Source organism: Camelina sativa, chromosome 17, assembly GCF_000633955.1.
Source record: "Camelina sativa cultivar DH55 chromosome 17, Cs, whole genome shotgun sequence".
Classification (NCBI taxonomy): domain Eukaryota; kingdom Viridiplantae; phylum Streptophyta; class Magnoliopsida; order Brassicales; family Brassicaceae; genus Camelina; species Camelina sativa.
The window spans coordinates 7,135,661-7,153,515 of NC_025701.1; the positions used below are offsets into that span (position 1 = coordinate 7,135,661).

Genomic DNA, 17,855 nt, shown 5'->3' on the forward strand with positions numbered 1-17,855 from the left:
TTTCTGTTCTTTTCCCATGAGACAGTGACAAATATATACATATATGCACACTTCTAGATCTCTTTTTAATTATATTTAATTATTGTTAATAAATTTTATTTTATTTTATGAATAGTGTCCTTTTTTGTATTATATTGTTTCCTAAAATTCTTCTTCTTAGTCTTCATATGTTAAAAAAAACATACCAAATCGCTCGAGCAAATCTTCTTTTGTTTTTAAAATCTTTAGATATTGTAATTTTCTTCCATATTGTTAATTTTCATTATTCTTCACCGATATAAAATTGCGATTTAAAAAAAAATCAAATGCTACAACATTATGTGTGATAAGTTTGTACGTAAGAAAATATAATTACGTACGGTTGGACTTGGAGTGATGAATTGGAGATGTTTATGTGTATAAATGGGAATGCACACACATTTTGATAAATTTTACTTATACCAAAATTCATTGCTGACGTAATGAATAATGCACATATATGTATATGCATCATCATCACTCCACGCCTGTGGCACTTTGCCCGTGCAAATGCCCTTATTGTGCCAGAATCTTCGATTTGGTCATATTGCGTGTGTGTATATATATAATGTCTTAATTCCATCCCAACTGTTCGTTCGGTAGCCTCTGATTAAATGCCCAATCTAATATATATTGAAATATAAGTTTAATTTAACTTTTAAAATATCAAAAAGGGACTATATTGAAACAAGTCATGCATGTTTTGTGAACCTAATTCTAATATCTGAGTAAAAGTTTACCATTCTTTAAACTAAAAACGCTATATACTAGCTAGATGATATAATCTGGTGTTATCAGGAACTATAAGAATTGAATAATGAAATAATTAAGTGTTATGGTCTAAATCATACTAACATTTTGAAGAAAAAAAACAAAATAAATCTAGCTTTGAAAAAGACACGAGATTCTAAACGCCGTACCATGAGTTTCTACTAGTATTTTTTTATACTAGTATTGATGAATCATTGAGTCAAACACTCAAACATCATAATCATATTTTATACGTTTTCCGGATATACAAATACTTATTAGTTTCTTCATCGACAGTATATTTAATCATCAGACGGACAAAATACGTGTATTTGTCAGTCTCAAAATATAAAAATGTCTTTTACCAATAATGGTTGATACAATAAAGAAAAAGGAATGAAATTATGAGTTAGGTTGAACCGTTGAAGCTCTCGCCCAAAAAAAATCTCTTCAATCCTGGGGGGGGGATTGAACAAATATTAAAATCTCAGTTGGTTAAGTAATAAGTTCAAAGTTATGGGGACATATCATAAATAATACTAAATATAAGCCTTTACTCGTAAAATTCGAAAGGTTTATTTCTTTCTAATTACAGAGCGTAACTAACTACCATCGTCGTCTCCGCGAATTCTTCTCTGCGTAAGGCCAAAGAGAACAAAAAAAAAAAAAAAAGAAAAGTTTCTCCTTTTATCATTCCTTCTTCTCTCACTTTTCTCTTTCCGAGTTCTTTTTTTTTTTTTTCTTTTGATAACTGCGATCCTCTTCAAGAGGGTTAATCTGGCATATCATAGTCATACATTTTGTACCGATCAATCCACTCATATAACACAATCTTGTCGCGTATCGAAAACGATTTCATAATAATCTGGTATTGCTTTCAATTTTTAGATTTCTTAAGCGGAGATCGATTAGGTTGATTGATTAGATTTTGTTGGTTTGTTAGTGAATATACAAAGAGAAGATGGGTGTTCCGTTAGTGTGCCACGGGCATTCTCGTCCCGTCGTCGATGTGGCTTATAGTCCGGTGACTCCAGATGGGTTCTTTCTCATTACCGCCAGCAAAGGTATGATCTTTAATATGGATGATTCTAAGTCTTGAACGATTTGTATTTTATAAATCTATGATCTTTATATGTAACTACGACTATTTTGGATTATGAATATATGATTTGCATAGAAGAATTGATTCGGCTGCCTCTTATTAGGATGATGAGTTGCCTACATTGTTGTAACTCTAGCTGAGTTGTCTTATGGCTTTTGGTTATTCAGATTCGAACCCGATGTTGAGGAATGGGGAGACTGGTGACTGGATTGGGACTTTTGAAGGACATAAGGGTGCAGTTTGGAGTTGCAGCCTTGATAAGAATGCTATGCGTGCTGCCTCAGCTTCTGCAGATTTCACTGCGTATGTTGTTCTTTTTCTTAATGCTTACAGCTAAATTTATGAGGGATTATGTTTCCAGAGACAATGATTAGGTGTATTAATGGGATTAAGACTGTTTCTTTGTAACTACATAACACATTTCAGGAAGATATGGAATGCATTAACAGGAGATGTATTACACTCCTTTGAACACAAGCACATTGTCCGTGCATGTGCCTTCTCAGAGGTATGCCTAGTTTCTTTTCCAACAAAGAGTTATTTGATTACTTTGCCAAGTTTTCTACAATACAGTGGTGGGATGTAGGATTTGATGGTCTAGAATCGTTGGTGTAGTTTGTGTTTCTATTGTGTTATGAATTATAATGCACAACTAATTACATTCTAGGACACTCACCTGTTACTCACTGGTGGAATGGAGAAAATTGTTCGGATATTCGATTTGAATAGGCCAGACGCACCGCCAAAAGAAATTGGAAATTCCCCTGGTTTAATCAGAACCGTTGAATGGCTTCATAGTGATAATACTATCTTAAGCTCTTGCACAGATACCGGTGACATTAGGTATGTCATCATATCATCCCTGGGTTTAGACTCGGTCCTTAAATATTCTTGGTTTCATTGTCCTTTTGTCATATGCTCTCTGTAGGTTATGGGACATAAGAAGTGATAAGATTGTTCAAACATTAGAAACAAAGTTCCCGGTTACTAGTGCTGAAGTAAGTCAGGATGGGCGATATATAACTACTGCTGATGGATCTAGCGTTAAATTTTGGGATGCCAATAAGTAAGTTTCAGATGTATATAATGCACCCTCTGTTACAGTTTTATTGTTTTTCTTTGTCTCCTTTGATGTTAGAGCTTTTCTCCTGCTCTCCTAGTTTTGGATTGCTGAAGAGCTATGACATGCCTTGCAACGTTGAATCGGCATCCTTGGAACCAAAACACGGAAACACTTTCATTGCTGGAGGAGAAGATATGTGGGTGCATAGGTTTGATTTTCAGACTGGAGAAGAGATTGGTAAGTTTCTATAGTGATTAATTGGGATTTCATTTTTAGGAATCTGGTTGTATCCCTTTTAAAGCCAATGTGCGGTGAATGCAGGGTGTAACAAGGGTCACCACGGACCAGTCCACTGCGTGAGGTATGCGCCAGGAGGGGAGTCATACACGTCAGGTTCAGAAGATGGGACGGTCAGAATATGGGTGGTGGGTTCGGTGAACCATGAGGAGAGCAATCTGAGTGGTCACGTGAAGCTTGTGGCAGAGGAGGTTGTGCGTAAAGCTGAAAGCCTGCGTATCAGTGAGAAAACCGTAGAAGCGAAATGAAAACATCGTTAGCTAATCCCACATAGATTCATTAGTTGGTTTTGAATGACTAAAAGATTGTGACTGATGGTTTTGCCTTATAAAAAAGTATGTAAGACACAGAATAAAACGAACATAATCTTCAACTCTATTTGAATGGATCTAATCGAAATTTTGGCAAGAAACTTGTATCATTTGTCAAAAAGAACAAGAAAAAATTAGTCTTTCAGATATGCTACTTGGTCAAAACACAGAAAGGCTGCAATTTTTGCAAAGTGGTTTTATACAGCCCAGTTGAAACTAAGGGAGGCCCAAATATGAAGCAAACAAACAACAAAAGAAGAAAGAAAGAACACCGCAGTAAAAACCCTAAAACCCTTCAGTTCAGTTCTTTGCTCCATTTCGTTCTCACTTCGTTTGCTCTCCAGTTTCACTCTGTAAGCATCTGTTACTTTTATGTAAATATTTCATAATTCTAATTATTTGCTTACTGGGTCTGATCTTTGCGAGTGAAATGCTTCACATTTGTTCAAAATCCGACCTTGCAAAAATGGATTTTCTTTTTCCTTTCTGATTTTGTTGTCTGTGTGTTTTACAAAACAGATCAGTGCCGGTGAGAGAACATGTTCGCTCTTTCCAAGGTTTTACGGAGGTTAGCTTCCTCCATTATAGTTGTATTAATTTCTTCTTAGACTATTTAGGATCCTTCTTCTTAAGTTACTATTTCATTTGTCTTCTCTTACCCGAAATAGGATTATACAAGTTCCTTTAGATAGATGAAGATGAATCATAGGCTTCAGACGCGCCATAAAATGCTTCTTGTTGTTTGTTATGAGTGGTGGTATACAGAGTTTATGTTAATTGAGTAGCTTTCTATTATTTCTAATTTTTCAGAAGTCAAAGTCTCCGACTTGGAGCTTACAATGCTGTGTACTCTAAGCTAGATGTACCATTGGGAGAAAAGAACGTTGCTTTTGAATCAAACGCTTTGATACATGATAAATGCAAAGCTTCCCCTAGATTTTACGAGCTCTCTTGGAATTCTTCTATGGGAAGACGTTCACTTTCTTCAGACGCTGGCGCTAAAACTGCTGGAGAGGAAGATGAGCTTACAACTCCTAACCAGACTAGTGGTGATACTGAAGATGAGGGGGATTTTTCTGGTGATGAAGGTGACATTGAAGGATCAGAACTGGAACTACTCGTCCCTGACTCCGAGGCTGGTAAAATAGTGGTAGGCAAGAGATCATCCGAACTGTTTAAGGCCATTGTTTCTGTCTCAGGAGTGGATGTAGGGAGTGCACTTGATAAATGGGTTAAAGAAGGAAAGGAGATCAACCGCACTGAGTTTGCAAATGCGATGTTACAAATCCGTAAACGTCGCATGTATGGGAGAGCCTTGCAGGTACGCATTACTTTTTGTTTTCAACATGAGCTGACTGATCAGTTTATTGAGAATCAAATAAACTAGCTTGGTTCTCAGTAATGCCTTTAGATATTGTCTTCTTTATGTTTTCTAAGTGCTTACTTTCGTTTTTTATTGCGTTGTCTTGTTGTTTTGTATAGATGACAGAATGGTTGGACGAAAATAAGCAGTTTGAAATGGAGGAGAGAGATTATGCTTCTCGGCTTGATTTGATTTCCAAGGTACGTGGCCTGTACAAGGGAGAAGTTTATATCAAAAGAATCCCGGAATCTTTTAGAGGGGAATTGGTCTACCGTACCCTCCTGTCAAATTATGCGGCGACAAGCAATGTGGGGAAAGCAGAAGAAGTTTTCAACAAAATGAAGGACTTGGGATTCCCTCTGTCAACATTTGCTTGTGATCAGATGCTTATTCTTTACAAGAGGGTCAACAAGAAGAAAATAGCCGATGTGATATTGCTAATGGAGAAGGAAAATGTGAAGCCGAGTCTTAACACATACAAAATCCTGATTGATACCAAAGGATCATCAAATGACATAACTGGTATGGAACAAATTGTGGAGACAATGAAAAGTGAAGGTGTTGAGCTTGACCTTCGTGCACAATCTATCATTGCAAGAAACTATGCATCAGCTGGGCTTAAAGAGAAGGCTGAGAAAATGCTGAAAGAGATGGAAGGTGAAAGCTTGGAGGAAAATAGGCATGTGTGCAAGGATTTGCTTTCCATCTATGGCTTTCTCCAGAGGGCGGATGAGGTGAACAGAATTTGGAAGATCTGTGAAGAAAAACCTCGTTACGACGAGTCCCTTGCTGCGATTTTGGCTTTTGGAAAGATCGATAAAGTCAAAGAAGCTGAGGCGGTTTTTGAGAAGATTTTGAAGATGGGCCATAGAGTTTCTTCTAATGTTTACTCCGTCCTCTTGAAGGTTTACGTTGATCACAAGATGGTCTCAAAGGGTAAGGATCTTGTTAAGCAGATGTCAGACAGTGGGTGCAATATTGGGGCCTTAACATGGGATGCAGTGATTAAGCTCTATGTGGAAGCTGGGGAAGTAGAAAAGGCTGAGTCTTCACTAAGCAAGGCAACACAGTCGAAAAAGATAAAACCGTTGATGAGCTCCTTCATGCACGTGATGGACGAGTATGTGAGAAGGGGTGATGTTCACAACACAGAAAAAATCTTCCAGACGATGAAGCAAGTTGGCTATCAATCTCGCTTCAGGACGTACCAAGCCCTTATTCAGGCTTATGTCAATGCCAAAGCTCCAGCTTACGGAATATATGATAGAATGAAAGCTGATAACATTTACCCCAACAAAGGTTTAATTGCTCTGCTCGCTAAAGCCGATCCCTTCAAGAAGACTCCTCTCTCTGATCTCCTAGATTGAGTTGCGCTGCAGCTAAAACACCATCCGCCTTGTGAATCTTTGGTTTGATTGATTAGCCTTATATCTATGTTGGTGGAAACTTCAGTAGCTTAATCTAAATGAAACCTCCTGAGCCCTAATATATAAACAGATTGCTTCTATGCCGGTTGGTATGGTTTTTATTTAGTCCAGTTATTGCCATTTAACATAATGACACTTGTGAGTGCACACGAAAAAGTAAAATACTTTGTATTCCAAACCGGATAAATTTACAGAGACTTGCACGATTCTGTGCCACTCTCATCTTCAAGTTAAGAAAACAGAGAAAAAAAAGGAAAGGTTACAACACTCTTTTAATGAATCTACCTAGCAGGGCCTCAAATTTTTGGGCTAGACTAATCGATTGTAAGCTAAGATCACGGCAAGGAAAATAAGTGATCTGGCTATGTACTCTGGGGATCTGGCCTAAGTAGCAGTCTAGTGATGAATGGGGACATGGCTGCAAGAAGCGCCTTGGGACACTCCTCGTGTGGTAGATGCCCACATCCTGAGATTGCTACTAGTCTCTGTCGTTGACACGAATCAAAGTCAGTACCTATTTTGACATGAAAACAAACCGTAGCTGAGATAAGAGCTTGAGTATGAAAGAGGGACTTACAGAGTTTAGGAGTTTAGAAGCCATTGCTTGAGATGACTTCAATGGCACAAGGGCGTCTTCGGCTCCAGCAATGACTAACACTGGCAGGTTTTCCACAGCCTTCAGAAGCGAAGCTGCATTTTGAGGTGCAAGCACCATCTCAGATGAGAGTCTACCTATCTCATGTAGTGCCTCATCCCAGCCTTCTACGTGTAGTGGGGCCTGACAAGAGGAAAAACACATTACTTGATACACTGTACGTTCAACAAATTTGCAATTTTCGTAGACATGTATGAGGTACAACAATGATTAATGAAGGAAAGAGGGTACCTTGTATAGCCTTAGGACGTCTGTAGTCATCTTGGCAGGATCATACCAAGCGCGACGATTCACCACCTGAGCTATCTCAGTGCGTAAAAGAGGGCGAACTAGGTGCTTCTTCCCTAATGATGTGTGCAGAAGTATTCTTGCAAAAGCTGGAACTACTTCCCTTGACAAGCTAGCATTAAGCAAGACCACCCCTTTGACCACAACCTATAATTATTAGTACCAACTAGGATTATTAATAAGGGAAAGAGAGAAGCCTGGAAAACCATACATATTGTATTGTATACTCACTTTGATGGGATCGTTTGTTGCTATCAATCTCTGTGCAGCTTTAAGAGCAAGCAGACCTCCGTCATCATGACCAACAAATACAACTGAAGAGAACCCCATCTCATAACAGAAAGCAATAAGCATCTCTACCTGGAAAATCCAGAGATTATTAATACGATTTGATTTATTTCAAAGATGAAGTCTGAGAAAACACAGATTCTATAGTTTCAATACTGTATTAGGAGACAAATACCTGATTGTCGAGTGTGTAAGGATTGATCAGTTGTCTTTCTTCCAAATCATTCTTATGTGGTCTGGCTGTTAATCCCCAGCCTGGCCTATCAAATGCAGTGACAACACAGCCAAGCTGATGAGCCAGTGAACCCATCACATGCCTCCAAGAAAACACTCCTCCCCCAAATCCATGAACGAGGACGACACCAAACTGACCACTTTCACCAAAGTCTTGCTTCTCAACCCCAAAACTGAACATATTCATGTCATCCTCTTGGCCCGTTCCTTCCGGGATTTCTTTGAAAAGAAGAGGAGAAGTAGGAGAACCATCAAGAAGAGGGTCGTGCAAGGAAGGATTGTTAAACATACTGCTGTAGCTCCTGTGGAGATGATGATGCTGGCTTTTCGTGACCATGCTTAACACTTTCCTGTCAAACTTCAAGCTCCCTGCCATTGTCTCCGGCGTGTTGTAACTAGAATTGGCTTCAAGAACATTTGAGGAGATAGACTGCCGAGGTGAACCAGGTGCACAAAGCTTGTAATGCACAGTGAGTCCTCGGATGGTAGTAAATAAACTGTCAACGTCAGCAAGCAACCTCACTGGAAGCTCACCTTCATCGTGGGACAGAGGCTTTCGCCTTGCTTCTCCATCAAATTTGGAGGCCTTGCCAACCACCGGAGTGGGAGACCGTGGGACTTTCTGATGGCCAAAGAAGATGCTTTTGCATGATAGAACCTGTCACACACACTTTCATTCAAACCAAAAAAAAACAAAGGAAATGACTAGTAATTACGAGATTCATGTGGAGGGAAGAACAAAAAACTCACAGCTTCAGGGTCAACTCTGTGATACAAAATTTTCCTCCTAGCTCTGCAACTTGTCCTGTATGCAACAACTGTATGGCCAAGGGCAAAAACCACAGATGAGAGGAACAGAACCGGCATACCCCACGATTTCTTCAAGTGGAGCCGTTGCCTAGATGGAGAGAACGAGACTTCGGTGTTGAGTTGAGAATGTACAGTGAAAAGGCAAGCTTTAACTAAAAGAAGAAGAATCGACACTAGAGAACATAGAGATACAGTTCCGAGGTAAGGACCATGCGAGAGAGCAGGAACATCCGAGAGTAAATACACAGCTGTTCACGAAAATGAACAAGTAATGAGACTTGATCATCAATCAATCATTGTTATCTATAAGAGCTAATGGTATAACACATAGAGGTTGAGCAGTAACAAGAGCAAGAAAAGAGCAGACTTGATCATCAATCAATGATACTGTTGCCATCTATAAGAGCTAATACAACACATAGAGGTTGAGCAAAAAAGATAAAGTCCTTACAGATGATAAGGAAAGATCTGACAAGGGAGACGAGAGGAATATCAGTTAAAGATCTTTTGAACCCGTATCGACTGAGATGCTCCTTGGCGCTGTAGCACGTCAAGCAAGTAAAGCTCGACAACAAGAAACTCGGAACCAAAACATCACCTATAGCAACTAACAATGGCAAGGAAGAAACTAGCAGCGAAGCGAGCATGGTAACCATGAAGAACACAGTCCTCAAACATCTTCTCGCCTTCTCCATCAAAAACCAACCTTTTGCCATATTGGTCAGCTCAGCTCCGCTTCAAATCGGGTCAAACCCCAACCGGACGGCTCAAAATTTCCAAAAAAAAAGGGGCTAAAGATGAAACAAAAAAAACAGATCCTCTTTCTCTATGTTGTCGGAGTTGAAACCCTAGAAAGAAGAAACAGGAACGACCAGCAATCAAACGAATCCTTGTAAATTCGAGATGAAAGTAACGATTCTGCCATCTCTCAGCAACAGATCGGCGGCTGGCTGGCGACAAGGACGATAAAAATTACTACTTTGTCTTTTTCACCAACCCAAAACAAAACAAAAATAAAGAAAAGAGGATTCAAAACTCAGAAAGTGACGCCATTGCTACGATTCTGATTAGAAAAAAAGATTTGAACAAGAGAGATATTCAGAATCGCAGGTTTGGTTTTTTCTCTCTGAATTTAAAAAAAAATCTTTTTGGTTTCTTCTCTCCCGAAAACGAAAAACCTCCGTCTTCTTCTGTTCTTTTTTTTTTTTTTTTTTTTTTTNTTATTTAAAATAACATTAATATTGCACGTCGTGTTAAATCAAATCATATATAAGTGGGAAGTAGTACTACTTTGCAGTGTTTTTAATAATTAGTATTAGTTGACTAAAAAAATAGTAATTATTTTTATTAAACATGCATTTAAATTTGTTCAGTCTTGAATAGCTCTCTCTCTCTAGTGATTATTGTATTTAAAGAAACAACAAAACAGCGAAACAGAATATATATAGTAAAAAAAAACTTTGACAACTTGGTCTGATCCGTCTCTGTTGGGACTCCTATCAAATTTTATAATTGGATAATTCTCTCTTAGCCCTTTTAAAAGTGTAATAAACACTACTTATATTCGAAAACATTAAGTGGGTTTTTTTTGTGCTCTGTCGCCGAAAGAGTTTTCCCACTTTAATTTTAATTTTAATTTTTAGCTTAAATAAATTCGCTATTTGTTGTGTAATTAACGATACTTTCACCTAACTTTTTTATCCTCTTCGTTGGGTACATTCGCGGTCTAGTTTAACTGGTAATAAAACGAAATACAGTTGAGTACCCCGCAAAGATCCGAAAGCTATATATTTTTTGTAATTATAAGACATATATAGATTAGTTGACGAAAAAGACAGGTTATTAAGATTTCCATTTAGGCATTGTTCGAAAAAGCGGACGTTCCGCCCCGTTTAGGCGCTAGGCGCTATAGCACCGCCTAGACGACCGCTTTGACCGCCTAAAAGTATAGTATCATTATTTTAGTGTATTTTTCAAATTTTAATTGTACAAAATTAAAATTTATAAGATTTATTTCTACAAACATAATTATAAATGTTTAATATGTTATTCAAAATGAATTGAAAAATGTTTTTGTCTATTTTTTTGTTTTTGATTTAATATTTTTATTATTCTTATACATATTTTGTATAATTATGTATATAATATCATATATATAATAGTGTATAGTGTAAACGCCTAAACCGCCTAAATTCCGATTAAGCGTTCTAGGCGCTAGGCATTAGATCACCGCCTAGTTAATGCCTAGCGCTTTCTTGAACACTACATTTAGGACGTTGCCTCATAATTTTCTTTACTGTGAAAAGGGTATCTGTCTTTTACTAATATTGATTTGTAATTGTAGTGAACAAAGGAAAAACTAGGCCATTTTGTGTTACAGAGAAAATATAGAAAGGGCACAACAAAGTTTTAGATATATCTTAATTATTGATAACTACAGCGCACCAAAACCATAATGTGTAGTGTAGTACGGTAACATGTTTTCACGACCATCGTTAGAACTGTAATATTATTGTTTTTTCTACTAAAAAAAAAAATACTCTTTTAGTAAGAAAAAAAGTACAATGTTAATCGGACGGTTTTAAGATTTTTGTAATGAAACAAAATTGAGAAAATAATTGTTTTTTCTTCTCTATTATTATTTATTGGGGCTAATTTGGTCCACGATTCACCAGGCTCCAGCCTAGCTACAAAAAAAAATAAAAAAAAAATAAATAGCACCCAATTTTACAAATTTTCGAAACTTAAAATTTTATTTTCTCTTCTTTATTTTGAAAATGTTCCGTTTATAGAGGGGGGGACTCACGGACACAACAACAACAAACGAAAGCAAAAAAAATAACTTTATGGTAACTGAACGTATATTATAACGTTTTAATTAATCTGTTTGTAAATGGATGATTGCGCCAAACATAGTTTTTGATTGTTATTTTAATCTTTAAAAAAAAAAACAAAAACAAAAAAAATGGAACAAAAATATAATATTAATGGGCTTCATATTGGGTTTCAAAGAGAAAGCCCATTATGTATAAATTTACGAAGGAGCCTGGGCTTCACGTGCATTGTCTCCTCTAGACCTGTATTTTTTTAAAAGTCTGCTGACATTTGCTGATATTTGATGAGACGTGGAGCTTTATAAGACGCAATTCATCAAAGTGACTGTGAGCCCCATTTGGTTTTCCTTTGGATTCTTGTTCAATTGAAGGAAAGGATCAAGGGATCTCCACAGTCCCAATAGCACCTCATTGGAGCCATTTCCCAAGTTGGTACACGTAAACCAAAGCCCCTCACCTCGTTTTCATCAAAAGCATAAACTTATCGAGATTTGCTCTTTTTTTAGATCTCTCTTTGTTTCCTGAGCTGAGTTTACTAGGACTAAAATCTTCTTACTACTACTACTACTACTACTTTTGCTAAAAATCAAACTGTATAGTAGTAAAGATTAAGATTCATTTAAAAATCTGCGACTATCAAATGCTAAACCAATACAAAGTTAGAGAATGATGCATGCCAGTTGAGATTATATACTATAAAAGTCGTTGTCTTTGGTGGAAAAATACACGCCTCTTTTTGCTCAATAAACAATACGATTGGTACACAAGTTGCAGATTTTTTAAATAATACTCAAAGTACCACAATGCACGAGTTCTAATCCTCTTTAATTAATTGTTATTCGTTTAACGAAATATGTGAAGTAAGCACGTCATTACAAAAAAACTTATGAAATAATTCAGACCACGTCACCTCCTTGACTAATTACAATCATTTAGACGGTAATTACTAATTAGAAACACCGTTAGGGTTTGTTTTCGGGTCCAAAATCAGATATTATTTCACTGCCACTGTCTAAATAACACAACTCTCTTCTTTCCTCAGCTCCTCCCAGAGAGAGTCGTCACCTTATCGTCTCTCTATCTCCTCCTTCCTCCTCTATATCCCCCTTCCTTGGTCTCTGGGTTCAAAGAGAGAGATAGAGAGATGGAAGGTCTGATTCAAACCAGAGGACTTCTCTCTTTACCCGCTAAACCTATCGGGTCTAGACGCCTTCTCCACCAACCTTCTTCTCATGGCTTTGCCTTAAAGCAAAGACTTTTCACCACAAACCTACCTGCCTTGTCCTTATCCTCTAATGGGCACACCAAATCTCGAGCCTTTCAGTCAATCCCGCTTGGGATTTCGGTTTCCCACAAGGAGAGAAGCAGAGGATTCATCTGCAAGGCGGAGGCTGCGGCCGCCGGAGACGGAAATGTGTTCGACGAAGGTGACACGGCGGCCATGGCGGCGGTCTCGCCTAAGATTTTTGGTGTGGAGGTCACGACTCTGAAGAAGATTGTGCCTTTAGGGCTTATGTTCTTTTGTATTCTTTTCAATTACACAATCCTTAGGGACACCAAGGATGTTTTGGTGGTGACGGCTAAAGGAAGCTCTGCTGAGATTATACCTTTTTTGAAGACATGGGTGAATCTTCCTATGGCTATTGGTTTTATGTTGCTTTACACCAAACTCTCCAATGTTCTCTCTAAAAAGGCTCTCTTTTACACTGTTATTGTTCCTTTTATTGTCTACTTTGGAGCCTTTGGTTTTGTGATGTACCCTCTTAGCAACTTGATTCACCCTGAAGCTCTTGCTGATAAGCTTCTTGCGACGCTCGGCCCCAGATTCATGGGTCCTCTCGCAATCATGCGGATTTGGAGTTTCTGTTTGTTCTATGTCATGGCTGAGCTTTGGGGTAGTGTTGTGGTTTCAGTTCTCTTCTGGGGATTTGCCAATCAGGTGAGATTACACTCTTCTTTTTTCTTCTAGTCATAAACTTGTGGGTAATAAGTTAGGTAGCCTTTGAAGATTTGGAACCCGTTGAGTCAATATCTATGCTGTTTGTGAATTAACTGGCATGCAATCTTTTGGTGGCAGATTACAACGGTTGACGAAGCCAAAAAGTTCTATCCTTTGTTTGGTCTAGGGGCCAATGTTGCACTTATTTTCTCAGGAAGAACTGTGAAATATTTCTCTAATATGAGAAAGAATCTTGGCCCTGGAGTTGATGGCTGGGCTGTTTCATTAAAAGCTATGATGAGTATTGTCGTGGGAATGGGACTAGCCATCTGTTTCCTCTACTGGTGGGTGAATAGATATGTGCCTCTCCCAACCCGTAGCAAGAAGAAGAAGGTAATAATATGGTTGAACATAGAAAATACTAATGGGTTTATTGCTATGTATTTAAATGCGCAGCTTATCAGGTTTCTTCTGATTTTGTTACAGGTGAAACCACAAATGGGAACAATGGAGAGCTTGAAGTTCTTGGTGTCATCACCATACATTAGGGATCTTGCTACTTTGGTGGTTGCATATGGAATTAGTATCAACCTTGTTGAAGTCACATGGAAATCAAAGCTTAAAGCTCAGGTTAACAAAATCCTCATGGATAAGTTACTATTTACCACTAGTACTACTACACTGTCGTCTAAGACCCTTAAAAATCCTTTTTTTCAATGTAGTTCCCTAGCCCGAATGAGTACTCAGCATTTATGGGAGACTTCTCAACCTGCACGGGTATCGCAACATTCACAATGATGCTTCTCAGCCAATATGTGTTCAAGAAGTATGGTTGGGGAGTAGCTGCAAAGATCACGCCAACCGTTCTGCTATTGACTGGCGTTGCCTTCTTCTCTCTAATACTGTTTGGTGGCCCATTTGCACCACTGGTTGCCAAGCTTGGTATGACACCGCTACTCGCAGCTGTGTACGTTGGTGCCCTCCAGAATATCTTCAGCAAGAGCGCCAAGTACAGCTTGTTTGATCCTTGCAAAGAAATGGCTTATATCCCATTGGATGAGGACACCAAGGTTTCTTCACTTTTTCTCTTTAAAACGTAGTTGCATTCTTTCGATCTTGGATTTTTACGGTATGTGCCATTGATTTGCAGGTTAAAGGCAAAGCTGCAATTGATGTGGTCTGCAATCCACTAGGGAAATCAGGCGGTGCTCTAATCCAGCAGTTCATGATCCTCACATTCGGCTCACTCGCCAACTCCACGCCTTACCTTGGAATCATCCTGCTGGGTATAGTCACCGCATGGTTAGCTGCTGCTAAGTCTCTGGAAGGACAGTTCAACACTCTCATGTCTGAAGAAGAACTCGAGCAGGAATTGGAGAGAGCTTCATCAGTCAAGATTCCTGTCGTGTCAAAGGAAGATGCACCACCAGGAGGAGAATCTGCGAGCCAACTATCGGAGAAATCTACTCCAACCAACAATTAGATGATGACGGATAAAGTTTTGTCTTTTGGGATTTGTTTGCGTGATGGTTTTAGCGTTTTGGTCGGAGTAAGATTTTGTTAGTGCGAGTGAGAAAGACTCAAAATTAATCATTTAGTTTTTTTACGTTGTTGTTCTTCTCTTGATACCAATACGAAAGTAATAAAGTTATCAAATTCAATAATATCATCTTCTCTGTAATTTTGGTGAATACTGAAACTGAACTAAAAAGTAATTAACGAGTAAATTAAGGTGAAACGACATAGTTTTGAAGTGTAAGATCATCCGTTAATTAAGAAGAGTTTTGTCGATTTTATCTTTTCGTCTTTAAAACCCCAAATGTAAAACCTCTACGGGTGTGACCATGTTCATTGCTCTGTCTCTCCAACGATGGCGTCTTCTGCTCAAAGTCCTCATTTTTATTTCAATCCAGGCAAGTCCAACTCTTTCCTGAGAAAGGCTCATCATAAGCATAGAAACGTTCGTTTCTATTGGAATTTTGGAATTAGGAAACTTTTCTTGAGGAAATCTCAAGGACTATCTGTTGTTCTTAGCTCGAGTTCAAGCAGTACCCACTTTTCGAATTCTCAATTACATGGGCTGTGCGCGAACGGGAAGCTGGAGGAAGCTATGAAGCTTCTCAATTCTATGCAGGAGTTGCGGGTTACTGTTGACGAAGATGTGTTTGTGGCTTTGGTCAGGCTTTGCGAGTGGAAGAGAGCACAAGAGGAAGGCTCTAAGGTTTATTCTATTGCTCTCAATTCCATGAGCAGCCTGGGTGTTGAACTCGGCAACGCGTTTCTCGCTATGTTTGTGAGGTTTGGTAATTTGGTTGATGCCTGGTATGTTTTTGGTAAAATGTCTGAGAGAAACTTGTTTTCTTGGAACGTGTTGGTCGGTGGTTACGCAAAGCAAGGCTATTTCGACGAAGCTATGTGTTTGTATCATAGGATGTTGTGGGTTGGTGGTGTGAAGCCTGATGTCTATACGTTTCCCTGTGTATTGAGAACTTGTGGAGGTATACCTGATCTAGCTAGAGGAAGAGAGGTTCATGTTCATGTGGTTCGATATGGGTATGATTTGGATATTGATGTAGTAAACGCTTTGATAACTATGTATGTTAAGTGTGGTGATGTGAAGAGCGCGAGGTTGCTTTTTGATAGAATGCCTAGGAGAGATATAATCTCGTGGAACGCAATGATCTCGGGGTACTTTGAGAATGGGATGTGTTATGAAGGATTGAAGCTGTTCTTTGCAATGCGTGGGCTTTCCGTTGATCCTGATTTGATGACCATGACAAGTGTTATCTCTGCTTGTGAGCTTCTTGGAGATGGAAGATTAGGAAGGGATATTCATGCTTATGTGATAACCACGGGTTTCGCTGTTGATGTATCTGTCTGCAACTCTTTAACGCAGATGTACTTAAATTCTGGATCATGGCGTGAAGCTGAAAAACTGTTCAGTAGAATGGAGCGCAAAGACATTGTTTCATGGACCACTATGATTTCTGGCTATGAGTATAATTTTCTGCCCGAGAAGGCTATAACCACTTACAGAATGATGGATCAAGATTCTGTGAAGCCAGACGAGATAACAGTAGCTGCTGTTCTATCTGCTTGTGCTACTCTAGGTGATCTTGACACAGGTGTTGAGCTCCATAAGCTTGCGATTAAGGCAAGGCTCATATCTTATGTGATTGTTGCTAACAATCTCATTAATATGTACTCGAAGTGCAAATGCATTGATAAGGCCTTGGACATCTTTCATGACATCCCCCGCAAGAATGTTATATCTTGGACATCGATTATTGCAGGGCTGAGACTCAACAACCGGTGTTTTGAAGCCTTGATATTCTTCCGACAAATGAAAATGACGTTGCAGCCAAATGCAATAACCTTAACAGCTGCATTAGCAGCTTGTGCTAGAATCGGAGCTCTGATGTGTGGGAAAGAGATTCATGCTCATGTACTGAGAACAGGAGTTGGGCTTGATGATTTTCTTCCAAATGCACTCTTAGACATGTATGTAAGGTGTGGGAGAATGAACATTGCTTGGAATCAGTTCAACTCACAGAAAAAAGATGCCTCATCATGGAACATTCTTCTAACCGGATATTCAGAACGAGGTCAAGGGTCCGTGGTGGTTGAGCTATTTGACAAAATGGTTAAGTCCAGAGTAAGGCCAGATGAGATTACTTTCATCTCATTGTTATGTGGTTGTAGCAAATCCCAAATGGTGAGAGAAGGTTTGATGTACTTTAGCACTATGGAGGAATATGGTGTTACTCCAAATTTGAAGCACTATGCTTGCATGGTTGATTTGCTTGGTCGTGCAGGAGAGTTAGAACAAGCGCACGATTTTATTCAGAAAATGCCAGTAACCCCAGATCCAGCTGTATGGGGAGCTCTACTTAACGCTTGCAGGATTCACCGCAACATTGATCTTGGTGAGCTATCAGCGCAGCACATATTTGAGCTGGACAATGAAAGTGTTGGCTACTACATTCTGTTATGTAATCTGTATGCGGATTGTGGAAAATGGAGAGAAGTTGCAAAAGTGAGAAGAATGATGAAAGAAAACGGGTTAACAGTTGATGCAGGATGCAGTTGGGTTGAAGTAAAGGGTAAAGTTCACGCCTTTCTTAGCGATGACAAGTACCATCCTCAAACAAAAGAGATCAACACTGTTTTAGAGGGGTTCTATGAGAAAATGAGTGAAGCTGGGGTTACTACAAGTTCAGAATCGAGTTCTATGGATGAGACAGAGATTTCGAGAGATGAGATATTCTGTGGACATAGCGAAAGAAAAGCCATAGCATTTGGTCTGATCAACACGGTCCCAGGAATGCCGATTTGGGTGACAAAGAACCTCAATATGTGTGAGAGTTGCCACGATACAGTAAAGTTCATCTCCAAAACAGTAAGAAGAGAAATCTCAGTTAGAGATGCTGAGCATTTCCACCACTTTAGAGATGGACAATGTTCATGCGGAGGTTA

General features: G+C 38.9%; 5 protein-coding genes across 5 annotated transcripts in view; 4 read left to right on the forward strand and 1 right to left on the reverse strand.

The window, feature by feature from the left end:
* Nucleotides 1,381–3,642, forward strand: LOC104755864 (serine-threonine kinase receptor-associated protein). The gene is made up of 8 exons (XM_010478335.2): nt 1,381–1,636; nt 1,712–1,832; nt 2,038–2,173; nt 2,297–2,378; nt 2,538–2,713; nt 2,799–2,936; nt 3,031–3,170; nt 3,255–3,642. Exons 2-8 carry the CDS (start codon nt 1,730–1,732, stop codon nt 3,476–3,478), a joined length of 999 nt encoding a protein of 332 aa, XP_010476637.1. The 5' UTR covers nt 1,381–1,636; nt 1,712–1,729; the 3' UTR covers nt 3,479–3,642.
* On the forward strand, nt 3,807–6,461 carry LOC104755867 (pentatricopeptide repeat-containing protein At1g15480, mitochondrial). Its single transcript, XM_010478337.2, has 4 exons — nt 3,807–3,894; nt 4,061–4,109; nt 4,352–4,862; nt 5,024–6,461. Exons 2-4 carry the CDS (start codon nt 4,081–4,083, stop codon nt 6,269–6,271), a joined length of 1,788 nt encoding a protein of 595 aa, XP_010476639.1. The 5' UTR covers nt 3,807–3,894; nt 4,061–4,080; the 3' UTR covers nt 6,272–6,461.
* On the reverse strand, nt 6,486–9,811 carry LOC104755866. Its single transcript, XM_010478336.2, has 7 exons — nt 9,058–9,811; nt 8,547–8,854; nt 7,738–8,454; nt 7,506–7,634; nt 7,218–7,421; nt 6,909–7,109; nt 6,486–6,816 (listed from the first exon to the last, which is right to left on the reverse strand). Exons 1-7 carry the CDS (start codon nt 9,320–9,322, stop codon nt 6,694–6,696), a joined length of 1,947 nt encoding a protein of 648 aa, XP_010476638.1. The 5' UTR covers nt 9,323–9,811; the 3' UTR covers nt 6,486–6,693.
* LOC104755868 (ADP,ATP carrier protein 2, chloroplastic-like) lies at nt 12,448–15,045 on the forward strand. Its single transcript, XM_010478338.1, has 5 exons — nt 12,448–13,379; nt 13,518–13,772; nt 13,866–14,009; nt 14,102–14,449; nt 14,530–15,045. The coding sequence occupies exons 1-5, from the start codon at nt 12,585–12,587 to the stop codon at nt 14,860–14,862; spliced, it is 1,875 nt and encodes a 624-aa protein (XP_010476640.1). The 5' UTR covers nt 12,448–12,584; the 3' UTR covers nt 14,863–15,045.
* Nucleotides 15,202–17,855, forward strand: part of LOC104759236 (pentatricopeptide repeat-containing protein At1g15510, chloroplastic) — a 3,212-nt gene continuing 558 nt past the window's right edge. The window contains exon 1 of the mRNA XM_010482186.2: nt 15,202–17,851. Within this exon, the coding sequence (XP_010480488.1) occupies nt 15,250–17,851 (2,602 nt within the window). The 5' untranslated portion in view covers nt 15,202–15,249. The remainder of the gene's footprint in view (nt 17,852–17,855) is intronic.

Coding starts and splice junctions, on each gene's coding strand:
- LOC104755864 (XM_010478335.2), top strand. CDS start 1,730: ATGGGTGTTCCGTTAGTGTGCCACGGGCATTCTCGTCCCGTCGTCGAT. Junction 1,833..2,037: donor TCTCATTACCGCCAGCAAAG/GTATGATCTTTA, acceptor TTGGTTATTCAG/ATTCGAACCCGATGTTGAGG. Junction 3,171..3,254: donor TCAGACTGGAGAAGAGATTG/GTAAGTTTCTAT, acceptor CGGTGAATGCAG/GGTGTAACAAGGGTCACCAC.
- LOC104755867 (XM_010478337.2), top strand. CDS start 4,081: ATGTTCGCTCTTTCCAAGGTTTTACGGAG. Junction 4,110..4,351: donor CTTTCCAAGGTTTTACGGAG/GTTAGCTTCCTC, acceptor CTAATTTTTCAG/AAGTCAAAGTCTCCGACTTG. Junction 4,863..5,023: donor TGTATGGGAGAGCCTTGCAG/GTACGCATTACT, acceptor TGTTTTGTATAG/ATGACAGAATGGTTGGACGA.
- LOC104755866 (XM_010478336.2), bottom strand. CDS start 9,322: ATGGCAAAAGGTTGGTTTTTGATGGAGAAGGCGAGAAGATGTTTGAGG. Junction 8,455..8,546: donor ACAGAGTTGACCCTGAAGCT/GTGAGTTTTTTG, acceptor TGTGTGTGACAG/GTTCTATCATGCAAAAGCAT. Junction 6,817..6,908: donor CTTCTAAACTCCTAAACTCT/GTAAGTCCCTCT, acceptor TGTCAACGACAG/AGACTAGTAGCAATCTCAGG.
- LOC104755868 (XM_010478338.1), top strand. CDS start 12,585: ATGGAAGGTCTGATTCAAACCAGAGGACTTCTCTCTTTACCCGCTAAA. Junction 14,010..14,101: donor AATCAAAGCTTAAAGCTCAG/GTTAACAAAATC, acceptor TTTTCAATGTAG/TTCCCTAGCCCGAATGAGTA. Junction 14,450..14,529: donor CATTGGATGAGGACACCAAG/GTTTCTTCACTT, acceptor ATTGATTTGCAG/GTTAAAGGCAAAGCTGCAAT.